At 40.4% G+C, this 16,552-nt stretch overlaps 1 protein-coding gene across 5 annotated transcripts in view; it reads left to right on the forward strand.

The window, feature by feature from the left end:
* PHACTR2 (phosphatase and actin regulator 2) overlaps positions 1 to 15,147 on the forward strand; it is a 220,067-nt gene extending 204,920 nt beyond the window's left edge. For all 5 annotated transcript variants that reach the window (XM_038396947.2, XM_038396944.2, XM_038396946.2 and 2 more), the window contains 3 exons: positions 1,854 to 1,991; positions 6,524 to 6,600; positions 13,517 to 15,147. In XM_038396947.2, coding sequence (XP_038252875.1) covers positions 1,854 to 1,991; positions 6,524 to 6,600; positions 13,517 to 13,532 — 231 coding nt within the window. In that variant the 3' untranslated portion in view covers positions 13,533 to 15,147. The remainder of the gene's footprint in view (positions 1 to 1,853; positions 1,992 to 6,523; positions 6,601 to 13,516) is intronic.
* Positions 15,148 to 16,552: the final 1,405 nt, after the last annotated feature.

Below are 16,552 nucleotides of genomic sequence, written 5' to 3' on the forward strand. Positions count from 1 at the left end.
GTGATGCACAGTGTCTCTCAGAGCTCTTAGTGGGATAATGGCATGGTCCTGATCATCGAGTGTATCTAAATCACTAAAATTGATAATCAAGATCAAAGTGGGTAGTACCATGTAAAACATCGCAATGCAAGACTCTCTCAACAGGTAATGTATAACTTTTTGCTTGTCTTTCCTAGTCTAGTACAAGAGAGAACCACAGTATACAAAATATTTATCATTGTGCCCAAGTCAATTGTTAAATTGTGTTACTTTTTGGATTGTGATCTTCCTGTTAATCTCATGGATGTCTCTCTTTTTCTGAATAATGAGAAGTTTAAAACCTTAAAACATAATTTTATATATAATATATATATATATATATATATATATATATATATAAATGCACATATTTGATTTGTGTGCACATATATAATTAATTAATAATTAATTATAATTAATATATATGTGCACACACATCAAATATGTGCATTTATATATTAATTGTGTGTGTGTATATATATATATATATAATATGTGATCCACAACAATTAATGTTTTTCTAATTGTGTCTAAATTGCTTGTACACATGTGCATGTTATGCAGATTAGGGCTATATTTGCTCTCAATTAAACCAATGCAAACCTAATGATTTCAACTGGATTTTGGGAATACAGGAATTGTCATACTAGATCAGACCCAAGGTCCATTTAGTTTCATATCCTGTCTCTGACAGTGGCCAGCACCAGATGTTTCAGAGGAAGGTGTAAGAATCCCATAGTAGACAGATGTGAGATTATCTGCCCCCTATCCTGAGCTCATCCTGGTCCCTAACAGTTTAAACAGATTAAACCCCCTGAAGCAGAAGGTTTAATATCCCTTCCAAAATTGTGTTAATTGCAATAATGTTGGATATTCTTGCTATCCATACAACTATCCAGTCCCTTTTTCAAATCTTGTTTAGTTCTTGACCTCAGTGACTTCCTGTGGCAATGAGTTCCACAGTTTAATCAAACATTCTGTGTGGAAGTATTTCTTTTTATCGGTTTTGAATTTGCAACCTTTTAATTTCATGGAATATCCCCGTGCGCGTGGGTTACAAGAGAGGGAGAATAGAAGTTCCCAGTTTACCTTCTCTATTCCATTTGATATTTTATATATTTTTTTTATCATTTCCCCTCTTATGGGTCTCTTTTCTAAGGTAAACAGTCCTAGCTTTTTCAATCTCTCTCCATATGAGCATTTTTTTCCAGACCCTTGATCATTCTCATTGTTCTTCTGTATACCCTTTCCAGTTCTGCACTATCCTTTTTGAGATGAGGAAGCCCCATAATATGACATACAATTTCCCTACACTTCAAAAATATATGTGCAATGGCAGAATTTTGTTTACTGTGACAATCATTAGTTCACATTAGTTAATTTGTACCTTGATTGGGGTGTCTCAGATCATTTGGTTCAATATCATAATAAAGATAGACTCTCCGATTCACAAATTCCTTTTAGTTAGAGAAACGCATCAAAAACCTGTTCTCTTTTTGTAGTGAAAAACCGTGTAGTGATTGTAGTTATTAATGTAAATACTAGCATTGTCTAAGAGGGTAAATAGAACCAGTGTAGCAAAGTAAAATTAATGTTTTAGAGACTATCTGTTAAGATTCTTTGTGGCCTGTCTGACAAAGATTAATTTTATACTCTAAGAAACTAGGTTGCACTGTTTTCTAATTCCTGTTTGATGTTCCCTAGATGGTGCCTTTTTTTAGACACCTGAAAGTGACCCTGATTAGAAATACCATTAATGTTCTCTTCAGGTTATTTCATACCCTAGGTTTTATTTTGGCTTATTCAATTTACTCTCTTCCACCTCCTGTTCACAGCTCAGTCTGAGACCTACAGTGGCTGAACTGCAGGCAAGAAGAATCCTACGTTTCAATGAGTATGTGGAGGTAACAGATTCCCCAGATTATGATCGCCGAGCAGACAAGCCCTGGGCAAGGTTAACTCCTGCAGACAAGGCAAGAGACAAATAGAGATTGAATTCTATAACTTTCAAAATATTTCTCCGGTCTTATTTTCAGTCCCTCCACACTAGTATCATTAATGACATCTTCTTGAGGCACTGACATTGTCATGGTGCCATGCATTGCCCACACATAGCAGAACCCACTCAGGTGCCTGTTAAAATTGTACTTACCAATTCAGTTATGGCAGTTCAGAGATCAATCTCTCACATTTTTAAAATCCCTCCTAGGCCAGTTACATCACTGCTATCAGCTTTTAGTTGTAGTCCTTGGAATTCAACCAATGTTTCTGGCAGTTAGAGGCCTACGTGCTGGCCCTTAAGTGCTGCTTTTAAAGCCAGTTACAGTGAAATGTAACAGGCTCTCCCATTACTGTAAAAATGTTTGGCCACATCAATACACCATCACTACAGTTGTCAGGTGACCAATTGCATTCATGCACCATTGGGGAATAAACTCAGCCTTCAGCGTCAAAATCCTATGTCTTTACTCTGCAATTTAACAGAGCAGTGAGATTAATTCGGTAGTAGAGAGGACTTTAAACAGTGAGAGAAGCTACCAGGTTTCTTATTTACTTATAAGTAGAGTTTTAAAAATTAGGTAAAATAATTCTGAAGAAAAGTCATGCTTTTTGGTGAAAAGTCATAAAATATTTCAGGCTTACTTTGCTAAAAGATGGATTCAAGTCTGAGAACAAAGTGTTTTCATTCTTTGTGGCTGCAGATAATTTCAGAGGGCAGAGCATAAGAAACCAGCTCCCACTCAGAAGGCAGTGGCAGCTACTAGTCTTAGCTTCCAAGTGACTTTAGCAGTTCGCTCCAAGTACAGCAAGTTACACTGTTCTAGCCAGGCGGGAACAAAGGCCTGAGTGGCTGTAGAGCGTCTGCATCAGAGAGGAAAGGGTTGTCCATGCCAGCCACAAGTGGGGAAAAAAAGGTGGCTGTGCCCATGGGTGCCATCTGAGCATCTATATGCAATGGTGTCACTAACTAAATCCTGATATTACATTCTGCTTTCACAACAGGCCTTCCTCAAAGGAGGAAGCAGTCATGTACCTTGCCAGATCCTCACAATATTTTCAACCAGCATTATCGCTATTTTCAGAATTGCGTTTAGGTCAACTGGCTTTTGTTCAGGCCCCATCTATGCCAGATTTTGGGAGAGCATGCAGACTGATACGTCTGAGTCTGATGAAAAGGGGCCCTAGAGCAGAAAGTCACCAGTACATTGAATTCACTGTAGACCGTATTTCCTCATGATCTCCCCTCGTGGTTTTATAATGGTTGAACAGTAGGGCTGTCAGAACTGAGCCCTGCAAGACCTCACAGTTGAAAGCCCTGAAAGAGAGGACCAGTCACCCAACACCATCCCCTGTCACTATTCCTCTGAAAGGAATAAGTGGATGAATTATCACATCCCATCTACTCTTGCCAGCCTGCAGTTACTTCAGCAGCCCCTCATAATCAACTATCTTGAAGGCCTCTGAAAGATCAAGTAGAGTCACCAAAGACATTTGGCCTTAAGTCTCCTTAGGAGATCCTCAGCCATGGTGTTTCCATGCCATGCTCAGGTCTGAAGGAATCCCGGGTGCTTCACATTATTGGATATCTCTAACCTGTACAAAAGAAGGGGGCAAGTTGAGAGAGGTGAATGTAGGGGTGGGAAGAGAGGCAAGAGAAGCTGGCTTGAATCCTCAGATTTTTTTGTTGTGAAATGGCTGTAAAGTGCAGGATCCAGTTATGACATTAGCCCATGAGGAAAGAGCTGGCCATTCCTGTTACTGTTGATCATACTGTGAAGAGCACTGTTTTCTTCAGGAACTTTGTACCTTACACATTACGGCACACTGTTTGGGTGCAGTTCTGTTAAGCTGCTTGTTCCTCTGCCTTTCTGAAAGGAATTACTTTTCTTTTTTTTTTAAGACATCAGTAGGGCATTTCAGAAAAACCTACTCAGCTGTCCCATTCCCCTCTTTGACCACCACTCCTCCTGCAAAGATACCTGCAGGATTTCTCTACTAGAAACAGGTGGTTTACCAACCACCGTTTCTGGACTAAATTGTGGAGAAAATTCAAGATGCTGCAATACCAAGTAAGGCAGAGGTTCTCAACCTTTTTCTTTCTGAGCCTGCCCCCCGTCCCCAACATGCTATTAAAACTCCATGGCCCACCTGTGCCACAACAACTGGTTTTCTGCATATAAAAGCCAGGGCCCGCGTTAGTAGGTAGCAAGCAGGGCTATTGCCTGGGGCCCCATGCCACAGGGGCCCATGCAAAGCTGCATTGCTCAGGCTTCAGCTTCATCCCCGGGTGGCAGGGCTCAGGGCCCCGGGCTTCAGGAGGTGAACATTCTCTATTCCCCATGAAGTCTTCAGGAGCTTAGAGCACTCAGCACCTTGCAGGAAACTGAGGTGAAAAGTCCTGGTGCAAATAGCAGCTTTATCTATCAACTTTATCGATCTGCATTGGGAGTTGCACCAAGCAAACTACACTGGTAGCTAGCACTGATAGGTCAAATCAGTGTAGATGAGGCCTTAAGTCACAGTAGATCAGAGTGCCACATTTAGAAATGATACAAGAAGGGCTTGATTGTTCATGATAGTGGAATTTTTTCACTCGTAGGTCATGTGCTCAGGTCTGGCTAATAGTGGCTGAAAGTCATTATTCACCACCTGAGAGACAAGGACCAATAAAAAAATATTACCTCACCCACCTTGTCTCTCTGATACCCTAGGACCAACATGGCTACAACAACAACACTGCATACATTATTACCCACCTGAAGTACATTTTTAGGCTCAATACATTTTGTAATGAACAGGTTTCCACAGCACAGTTGGAACAAATTGGTCTCCATGTTTTCAGTCTCAGACGACAGGGTCCAGTGAATCTGAAGACTCCATTACCTCTTTTCCGTAGAAGTAGTTCCTCTAGGTCCAGTTGAAGCACATCAGTGGAAAAGAGGTCTCCTGAGGTCTCTTCCAACTCTAATCTATGAGAGGCTTAGGGAATTGGGGTTATTTAGTCTGCAGAAGAGAAGAGTGAGGGGGGATTTGATAGCAGTCTTCAGCTACCTGAAGGGGGGTTCTAAAGAGGATGGAACTCGGCTGTTCTCAGTGGTGGCAGATGACAGAACAAGGAGCAATGGTCTCAAGTTGCAGTGGGGGAGGTCTAGGTTGGATATTAGGAAAAACAATTTCACTAGGAGGGTGGTGAAGCACTGGAACTATTTCATTAGGGAGGTGATGGAACCTCCATCCTTTGAGGTTTTTAAGGCCCGGCTTGACAAAGCCTTTGGCTGAGATGATTTAGTTGGTATTGGTCCTGCTTTGAGCAAGGGGTTGGACTAGAGGACTTCCTGAGGTCTCTTCCAACCCTAATATTCTATGAAGCCTGCGCTATACCAGTTCTGTGGATTCAGGACTCTGATATCTTGTCTATCAGTATGGCATATGCTTAAAAACAATGAAGGGTGCAATATCTGAGCTGTCTCTTTCCTTACTATTTCAGCAGCCTTGTGCTAGTGTATCATTGGGGTTAAGCAGGACAGTCCCCTGCTGGAATGTGAAATTTATCATTTAGGAGATGGCATTCTGATGACACAGCGTAAACTTATCACACTGGAATTCTGTCCTGCTTTGAAAGACATTGCTCTTTAATGAGCTGCTTTTTTAAAGGATTACTCAAATGCTATTACTTGTATTTGAAACACAGAAAGTAGAAAGAGAGAGAATAAACCTTTCACTGAACAGCGTGGGTTTGAAAGCAGTGGTTTAAAATGTTTATAGATTTGGACCAAAAGCATTTATAGCAATACCTGTGTGTGTAGAGTGGCCATTTAAGAAATTATATGAATTACATAGTGAAGTAAATTGATTACCATTCTTTTTACATAGGCATTAAGGACTGACATTTTAAAGTATGCTGAATTTCTGCTGTTCTTTAGTATCTACCAGCTGAAAACACGGCCCTGGAATGTCCAAACATCTCACGTAATGTTACATAAAATCGATCAGACAGAGTGACTAATTTCCATTTGAAAAGTGGCATTCATCTAGCATTCCTAAAATCTTGTCTCCAGTCGGGAGCTATAGGAATCTTGTAGTTTATGCAATTGCTATGCATGAGGTATGACTCATCCTCCCCTCCAGGGCTGTATGCTGTGATAATCCCTTTGCAGATGCATACTAAACAGGTGGCTGTTGAGGGTGACAAATTCCCTTTCCCTGCTTCTTTTGTAGCAAATGCCATATTTTGTGAGAGGGATTTTCTGGCCTCAGATATTTTTTATGGCTTTCCTAAAAATGGTTTTACTGCTTCAAATAACCATAATTGAAAGAGCCATTATGTTCTTGGGATCAGAATTGTGCAAGAATGATGGAGTAACTGAAAGGATTTAAGTGAAAAGTAAATGGAAAACAATAGAGATGAGGGTATTTTGCACCTCATAGGAGTGGGAATTTGTTCTGTTAATGTGTTTTTACTGGATGTTCACCTTTCTGATGTTTGTGCATGTTTTTAAATTAGGCAGCAATACGGAAAGAACTGAATGAATTTAAAAGCACAGAAATGGAAGTACATGAGGAAAGTCGACAGTTTACAAGGTGAGTAAAAGTACCTTTTGGCGTAAAGCCAATGAGAGGTGAATGTATCATATTAGTCTCTGCCTTTCCCAAGTCCTCTAGAGCTGTACTGTAATTAATTCCTTGACTGGTGGGATTTCCCAGTGTTGCTGATGTGATCACTGAAACCACTTAATCGATATGGCAATGAGGGTAACGAGAATTGAATAGATTTTAAATGGAACAGATTGCTTATGAAATCTGAAAAATAATCCTTTCATACATTTTATTGGATTCAGCATGTCCCAGATGAAATTCACAGTCTGCATGTGTGGGAGGAGAGCCCTGCTTCCACAGAACCACTGCATATGAAAGTATGTGTTGGTGGGTGCTTTGGGACACTGGAACCAAGCTAGCAGTCTAGCAAACTTCACAAAGTCCATCCCCATTTTGGAGAACTTCCTAACAATTGCCAGAGTTTCTAGCATTCTTTAGGAAATTTGCCAGATTCAGACATTCCATTCTAACATTCCTAATTTGACACAAATAACATTGTAATATACATCTCTGTTTGGACCTGTGCCGTAGATCTCACCAAGATATTTCAAATAAGCCTCGTTTGAAGTATTCAGGATATGTTATCTTGAAGCTAGGATGTGGCAAAAAAGAACTAAAAGAATTTTCGAACTATGATTAATACCTGTCTTTCTTAAATCCCATATCTTTAAAAGGGCACGTCTAAATAACCTTAAATTTGGTCTAAAAATAGTTTGCTGGCTACAGATCAAACAAAACAAATGTGAAGCTAATAGGAGTTTTAGTGTGGATTTTAAATTAGGGATCAGAAGGTACTAATAGTGTAAACCAATTTTGCACTCAAGCTACTCCAACTCCGTAAGGATTACTCAATATAGTTTTATTGTATTAATAATAAACAGGGCCCTGATATTTTTAAAACCACTATATAATTATCAAATAGATCATTATAGAGAAAGTAGTAGCCTATATTTAGGTCACCTAACAATTCCCATTATAATTATTTTTTTCTGACAGTTTTTTGAGGAGCTCTAATGTCTATGATTTGCAGCAGGATTTTGAAATTTGGCAGAGGGTTATTCCAGAGGTCAGGTGTGTGCTTTTTGCTGTCTCCATGAAAATCTGTTCTGATTTATTCAAATTCTAAGCTTCTGAAGATTGCATTTAGCAGTCTGCAATATGCTCAGTAGAGCTTGCTGCTAAAATCATTCAACCAGGGCTTGATTTGTAATGAAAAAGATGCCGGGGCTCAAGCAATTTTTTTACGTTCATAACGGATGCAGCGAGCCTACAGGTGCTAGGGCTATGAACTGCCAGGCCTAGAGGTGCTGGGGCTCAGCCCTGGCAAGCCCTACCACAAATTAAGCCCTGCATTCACCATTGCATACACCAGGCTCCCCTTGTCTGCAGCAAGGGAGATTTTGGTTAGATATTAGGAAAACATTCTAACTAGAAAGATAGCTTAGTACTGAAATAGGTTATCAAGGGAGGTTGTGGACTAGATGACCTCTTGAGGTCCCTTCCAGCCATACATTTCTATGATTCTATAAAAACTGAACCTTCAGATGAAACACACACAAAAGTTGATCCATAACTGGGTTCCTTCCTTCCACTGCTATTGCTGCCACCACTCCGTGATTGTGTGAGATGCTGTAGCTAGACCAGGGGTCTCAAACAGGTGGGGTTCTTCCCTGCGGCCTGCCAAGCTCCCCGCAGTCCCTCCCCAGCGTGCTGTGTCCCCAGCCTACCTCCAGGCCAGGGGTGGGCAAACTACAGCCCCGGGCTGGATCCAGCCCCTCTGGGCTTTGGATCTGGCCCGCAGATTTGCCAACCCCATGGTGCTGAGGGCCCGCGCCACTCCGGGAAACGGTGGGCACCGCTTCCCTGTGACCAGGGCGGGAAGGGGAGAGGAGAACTCCGTGACCTGTTTTTGCCTGTGGTTACCTCCCCTGAAGCTCCCATTGGCCGGAAACGGGGAAGCGCGGCCAACGGGAGCTTTGGGGAAGGTACCCGCAGACAAGAACAGCTCACTAAGTTCTCTGCTCCCCCTCCGCCCGGGGCCGCAGGGACAGGGTGCCCACCGCTTCCCGGAGCAGAGCAGAATGTGGCCAGGGCAGGCAGGCAGGCGCCCCTACCACCCCGAAGCTGCTCAAGGTAAACGGCACCGGGTGAGAACCGGAACCCCTCCTGCATCCCTCCCCCCAACTCCCTGCTCTGTGCCCCCTGCCACACCTCACACCCCTCCTGCACCCCAACTCCCTGCTCTGAGCCCCCTGCTACACCCCACGGGTGGGGGTGGAGTGGGGGGACAGCTGTGGGGGGGTGTGATGCGACCCTCGGGCCAACTATGAGTTCTCATGTGGCCCTCCTGGTGATTTGAGTTTGAGACCCCTGAGCTAGACTGTATCAGAATGCATACTCACAGAGAGACTGAATTGGTCTAAATGATCAACTTTAATTCTGGCATTTCCTAATTTTTGAGTGCTTGACTTTACAACTTTAATAACCTTTTAAAATAAGGTTTTTAATATAATTATAACAACACCTAGCACATCAGTGCAGTTTATAAACATGAACTAATTGATTCTCATAACATCTCATAAAGCAAGTAAGGAAACATTGTCATTTTTACAAATGGAAAAACTGAGCCAAGGATTATAACCATACATACAGTTAGGGATTAGAACCCAGTGTTTTGCTTAGACTATTAGAAAATGCCCATAACGAATATGGATACAGATCACTAGGCCAAGTGCATAACTCGTGTATCTCCATTTGGCACCCTGTGTCTTGTATTCCTTGTATTTGTTAATCTTTAGGATATGTAAAAATACAGGTTTAGAAAAGTGCAATATAAAGTAAATTGCAAGAGACTATTCTTTGCTATGAACTGATACAATTGAAATGTAACTCCTTGATTACATCATTACAAATTATATGGCAAAATTAGCACATATTTGTACAAGAGACACCAAAGAGGAACTTGAAAGTGTTTCTCACCAACACTGAAAACAGCAGTTGATGGACACACATTACAGTAGGATTCTCAGAAGCTGGGCCCAGAGGTCTGAAGTGATCCAATACTTCAGCAAGTCAGTGAGAAAGGTATTTAAGGGAGAGGCTTGAAACAGGGATGCCAATCCTATCCATGGTACACGTAACCAATGAGTCCAGGTGGTCCACAAGGAAGCTACTACATGAGGAAGATTCGGCCCCAAAGTGTCCCCCCCCGTAAGAATCATAGAATACTAGGGTTGGAAGAGACCTCAGCAGGTCATCTAGTCCAACCCCTTGCTTAAAGCAGGACCAACCCCAACTAAATCATCCCAGCCAGGGCTTTGTCAAGCCAGGCCTTAAAAGCCTCTAAGAATGGAGATTCCACCACCTCCCTAGGTAACCCATTCCAGTGCTTCACCACCCTCCTAGTGAAATAGTGTTTCCTAATATCCAGCGTAGACATCCCCTACTGCAATTCGAGACCATTGCTCCTTTTTCTGTCATCTGCCACCACTGAAAACAGCCGAGCTCCATCCTCTTTGGAACCCGCTGTCAGGTAGTTGAAAGCCGCTATCAAATCCCCACTCACTCTTCTCAGACTAAATAAGGCAAGTTCCCTCAGCCTCTCTGCATAAGTCATGTGCCCCAGCCCCCTAATCGTTTTTCGTTGCTCTCCACTGGACTCTTTCCAATTTGTCCACATCCTTTCTGTAGTGGGGGGCCAAAACTGGATGCAATACTCCAGATGTGGCCTCACCAATGCCGAATAGAGAGGAATAATCACTGCCCTCGATCTGCTGGCAATGCTCCTACTAATGCAACCCAATATGCCATTAACCTTCTTGGCAACAAGGGCATACTGTTGATTCATATCCAGCTTCTCATCCATTGTAATCCCCAGGTCCTTTTCTGCAGAACTGCCACTTAGCCAGTCAGTCCCCAGCCTACAGAAGTGCATGGGATTCTTCCATTCTAAGTGCAGGACTCTGCACTTGTCCTTGTTGAACCTCATCAGATTTCTTTTGGCTCAATCCTCCAATTTATCTAGGTTACTCCGGACCCTATCCCTACCCTTTAGCATATCTATCTCTCCCCACAGCTTAGTGTCATCAGTGAACTTGCTGAGAGTGCAATCTATCCCATTGTCCAGATCATTAATGAAGATGTTGAACAAAATCGGCCCCAGGACTGACCCCTGGGGCACTCCGCTTGATACCGGCTGCCAACTAGACATCAAGCCGTTGATCACTACCCGTTGAGCCCGACGATCTAGCCAGCTTTCTATCCACCTTATAGTCCATTCGTCCAATCCATACTTCTTTAACTTGCTGGCAAGAATACTGTGGAAGACCATATCAAAAGCTTTGCTAAAGTCAAGGTATATCATGTCTACTGCATTCCCCATATTCACAGAGCCAGTTATCTCATCATAGAAGGCAATCAGGTTGGTCAGGCATGACTTACCCTTGGTGAATCCATGCTGATTGTTCCTGATCACCTTCCTCTCCTCCAAGTGCTTCAAAATGGATTCCTGGAAGACCTGCTTCATGATTTTTCTGGGGACTGAGGTGAGACTGTAGTTCCAGTCTCTAGTTCCCCAAGTTCTCCTCCTTCCTTTTTTTAAAGATGGGCACTATATTTGCCTTTTTTTCAATCATCTGGGACCTCTCCCAAGCACTACGAGTTTTCAAAGATAATGGCCAATGGCTCTGCAGTCACATCAGCCAACTCCCTCAGCACCCTCGGATGCAGCGCATCCGGCCCCATGGACTTGTGCCTGTCCAGCTTTTCTAAATAGTCCTTAGCCTGTTCTTTCACCACTGAGGGCAGCTCACCTCTTCCCCATACTGTGCTGCCCAGTGCAGCAGCTTGTGGGCTGACCTTGTCTGTGCAGAACGAGGCAAAAAAAAGCATTGAGTACTTCAGCTTTTCCTCATCATCTGTCACTAGATTGCCTCCCCCATTCAGTAAGGGTCCCACACTTTCCCCTGACCATCTTCTTGTTGCTAACATACCTGTAGAAACCCTTCTTGTTACCCTTCACATCCCTTGCTAGCTGCAACTCCAGTTGTGCTTTGGCCTTCCTGATTACATCCCTGCATGCTTGAACAATATTTTTATACTCCTCCCAAGTCATCAGTCCAAGTTTCCACTTCTTATAAGCTTCCTTTTTGAGTTTAAGCTCACAGAAGATTTCATTGTTAAGCCAAGCTGGTCACTTACCATATTTGCTATTCTTTCTGCACATCGGGATGGTTTGTTCCTTGCACCCTCAATAAGGCTTCTTTGAAATACAGCCAGCTCTCCTAGACTCCTTTCCCCCTCATATTAGCCTCCCAGGGGATCCTGCCCATCAGTTCCCTCTGTTCTCTCTGATTGGCCTGTGAGAGGAAGGAATAATTACACTGAAGTCAGTGGAGTAACACTAGAGAAAAACCATTGCTGTTAAGAGCAGAATCACGCACAGATGTTGTAGGATTGCAATTCTGGGAGAAAGGAAAGAGCTTCAGTCTCCTCAAGGCCCTGTTGTTAAAAGGAATGTAACTCATGTAGTTCACTAATAACACTGGACTGAAAAAGCAAAAGTAGGCTTAGGTCTAATAGTATCATGGGCAAGTGACTCTGCAGCAGAGAATGAATTATTCATTTAAAAGAAAAAAAAGAACTATTTAAGAAATAAAAATTAAAAATAAGTTGCAGCCTGCAGCTAGTCAGAACAGATTTGCTCATAAAATTCAGTGGTAGGATGAGAAGACAAAGGAGCTACTTCCTACAGGTTATTATTAATCTGTTTTCACAGTTCCTTTTGCCTTACCCAGATTTAACACTGAGCTTTGGATACAGAATAAAGAGAAAATATTTGACATTTATTTGTCGACAAAGTATAATGGCCAAAGCCTTCCTTTTAGTCCTGATAATGTAGCCTGATTCCTTGTGTAATTACACAATTACACTAATTAGGTCATTTTAGATGTACACCTAAGAAAGTGAATTTCTAAAATTATAGTATTTTATTAATAGAATAATTTACCAATTGTAACATGCAGATTTGGGAAGACAACATAGTGTATATTTATACAGTGCTATGTGTTATTTTTAAAAAGTCTCACCCTCACATGAGTTTCATCATTCAACCTCTGCAGTCATGAGACACCATTCTAATTAATATAAATACTAAAATCACACATCTGCCTTTGCAAATTAGTATAACATCAGCTAGTTATCCACCTGCTTAACATGCAAATACTGGGTTTTGCAGATAAACCCATTGTGTCCATACTTTAAAAAGTGACCCTATATATAACTATGAATTATATTATATTGCAGTAGAGTGTAGCTTGTTTTCTCTTGCCTTGAAATATCCTTCTATACCAGAAGAAAACATATATAATCATATCTACCCAAAATTTAATATTTTGCCTGCACTGGATGAATTATTCTCAATATAGTATTTTTATCTTTTCCATGCGTGTGTATACATTTTGAAACTATTTAAACAAATTCATATCCTTGATGATAGGTTATATTACCAGGTCCTGGTGCTCTTCTAATACTTTATCTGGCATAACTGACTGAACTAATAAGAAGATAATATTGTGCAAGTGCAAAGTATCTTTCATCCTAAGATCTCAAAGCAACATGCAAAGATGTTTAAGTATTGTTATCCCCCTTTTACAGATAAGGAAGCAGACTTAAAAGTAATGACCTGTTTTTCAGAGATGATAAGCTTTTCTGATTCCCCATCAGTTGTTTCAAACATGAGACACAATTGATCTAGTTTGGATCTCATTTACATCAGTGAAAGTCAGGAACAGCTCTGTTAAGTCAATGGAAATAAATAGGTGTGAAATCAGAACCAGGCTCAATGCTATCATCTCATGAAACAATAACACTTATAACTTTCTATTTGATTTTAATGTTTCAGGTTTCATCGTCCATAATTGTTTGACAGTATCTCATACTTCACACCCGTTTCCTTCGGGAAAATCATTGCATCATGAAGACCTGAGATTGCACTGGAACTTGAACGAGTGTGAGCGCGTGTTGCAGCTTACCCTGAGGTTAATGATGAATGTGGCCCTTATCTTTATTAGAGAACAAGAGATTTGACTGGGACCAGAACCTAGGGAAAGTGGGGATAACATTCCATTTTAACTAAGCAATGTCTTGATAGTAAGAGAGATTGTGGTTCTGTGGCTAGCTCACACAGATATGTTGATATTTTTTCATCAAAGCTTGAGAAGACAGGAAGAGCTGAAGACAATCGTTTGAGAGCCTGTGGCTAGAAACCCGTCAGACTTTACATCATGGTGACTGAGTGTAATTGTGGGTACAGTGGGAACACAGAGAGAGGCGGGGGGGGGGAAGAGACTTCACCTGTAAGTTAACAGAAAAAAGTTAGAACAAACTGATAGTAAGTTCTTTGTGAAACTGGTTTAATTGTATATTTGGATGGCAAGAGGAAAAAAATTGTAAGTCTGGGAGTTTGAGCAACTGTGTGTGTGTGTGTTCTAGAGACCTCAGCCTGTCCTAGCAAGACAGTAAGCCACCAAGTCCTCATTTCATCAGTACTTTAGTGAAGTACAGTAATTTGTGGTACCAGTGAACTTACTTGCCAGAAAATATTCTTGTTATAATTCAGATGTATTTTTTAAAAATTCTGAAAAGCATGCTTAAAGAAAATACATTGAGTATTCATATAGCATAGCTAAATATGGTTGGTATGTTTTTATACAATTATACCTTGGATTCTCCATGATGATGCATCAGAATTACACAAGTAGGTTTCAAAGGACAAATAACGAGAAATTGTGAGTGCAATGAAAGGATTCATGTTTTGAAACACTCTTCTTTTGTTTGTCACTCACGTTGTTGTCAAAGTAGTGGCACCAATATCTCTGTGAACTATGGCAGACAGTATTGACAATCATGACATTCTAATTTGAATCCAAAATTAAAACTGAAATTGGCCATGAATTTGCATATAAGTAGGTTTGGAAAGTGGTTAACAATGTGACTTTAACTTTAAGAGCAACATTAGATGGATCCCTTGGATTGCTTCTAGAAAGAATTAACATGTGGATCAATACATCTTCATCAAGGGTCTTGTAAAAACTACAGAAAATCCTTAGTATCCACAGCCTGTTTTTGTTGTATGTGAAGAATGCTTATTAACTCATAACTTCTGAAATTGCATTTGCGAATACAGTACTATTAAAATTAAATGGTATGGAGCGTGAAAGGCAATATATGCTTTTGTTATGTCAGCCCTAAGGCCTATTACTAGCCTTTGGCATTGTTTACACTAAAAAAATTCTCTGTCTTATATTGGCACTTATTTATCCTTTGGTTTATGTACACAATGATTTTTCTGGGCCTGGAGTACACATAAACATACATGTAATGCAGTATTACAGTATATATACTATTTATCCTTTTTTTATATGTGTACATAATTACAATTTATTTTTGTCTTTTATGTGCCCTGTTTAGTTTTTAATTATGAAAGCTAAGTATTTTTTCAGGCAATAAAAGGTTTGTGCAGAGTGATTTTTACCTCAGATTCTGCAATAGGTTCTTGCGGAGTGTTTTTAATTTATAAAATTGAAGATTGTCATTTTTAGATGTCAGCCTAAAGGTGGAATGCAATTTAGTGGCTAAAATTAGATCTCACTCTTTACTGATATTTACAACAAGAACAGGTTTGCCTAAATGGGATGGATTATTTTTGTAAAGGGCATTCAGGTAATAGCAGAATGCTTGCCATGAGCTGGCTTTCTGTTTTTTTTTTTAAATAGATTGATTTAAACATTTTAAGGAAATAGGTTGATAGAACCTTTTAAGAACACTTTAATTTTGGTAAAAATCCTACAAAATGCAGGGTATGAACTCAAAAATATCAATAACTAGTAAAACATCCAACTACAAGCTTGTAGCAAATAAAAATAATCGGTATCATTCTGCCTCTTACTGGAATCAATTAGGTGTATTAAAAATAGAATTAGTAGGAAACAATTCAGCTTCTGCAATGCCATCATTTTGTAACTATGGAAGCAGCATTTTTACATCAAGGAAGCAATGAAAATGCATACAACACTAAATCATACAGCTGTGTGCAAGCCATTAGTTGTACTTGTGACAGCATTCCTATTAAAATCCCTTATTTTCAGGGTTTAAAACCCAGCCATAAAAATGTACCCCGGATTAAAGCTCGGCAAAGCAATACTTCTCCGCAGACTGTTTTTTTGTTTGTTGCCAAATTTCGAAGAAAGTGTGGAGTGCAAAATAGTGTAGAAGTTTACTATTTTGACATTGAACAATATAATTTGAAGTTTTTGTTTCAAAAAAATTAAATGGGACAACTGACAGGTCCTTAATACGACCTAATCACTTTGATAGTTTAAAAAAAAAAATTACCGAGGGATTAAATTTAGAAAAGTGAAAAGTGGCTATGACATATGTTCTGTAAGAATTTTCACAAATGTGTGGCCTGACCCTGCAAATGCTATGTGGGATAGTAGTCCCATGGATATCACTGTGTGAGTAATGACTACACATGTAAGTTAAAGCCAGCAGGACTGGGAATTTAGGGCCCCTTTCTACTCTCAGTGAAATCAGTGGTGGGCTTTGCCATTGAGAACATATGCCATTTTATATATTTGACTACTAGGAGCAACCGTGGCCTTCACTGTTAAAATAAGGTACAAACTATGGCCCTAATTCAACAAAGCACTTATCCACATGCTTAAAATGGGATAAAGGAAGTTGACCTCAGTAGGACTTATGCAAACACTTAAGTGCTTTGCTAAATTAGAACTTACAAAATGTTTATGTATGATATGCATACACGTTTAACCCTGTACATATATTTTATATATTGTAAATAGCAACGGGTTTGGAGGACAAAAGCTGTAAAGTATTGACCAAGCGATAGACAAGTTAATGAGATTGTGATACATTG

Source organism: Dermochelys coriacea, chromosome 3 (assembly GCF_009764565.3).
Source record: "Dermochelys coriacea isolate rDerCor1 chromosome 3, rDerCor1.pri.v4, whole genome shotgun sequence".
Lineage (NCBI taxonomy): Eukaryota > Metazoa > Chordata > Testudines > Dermochelyidae > Dermochelys > Dermochelys coriacea.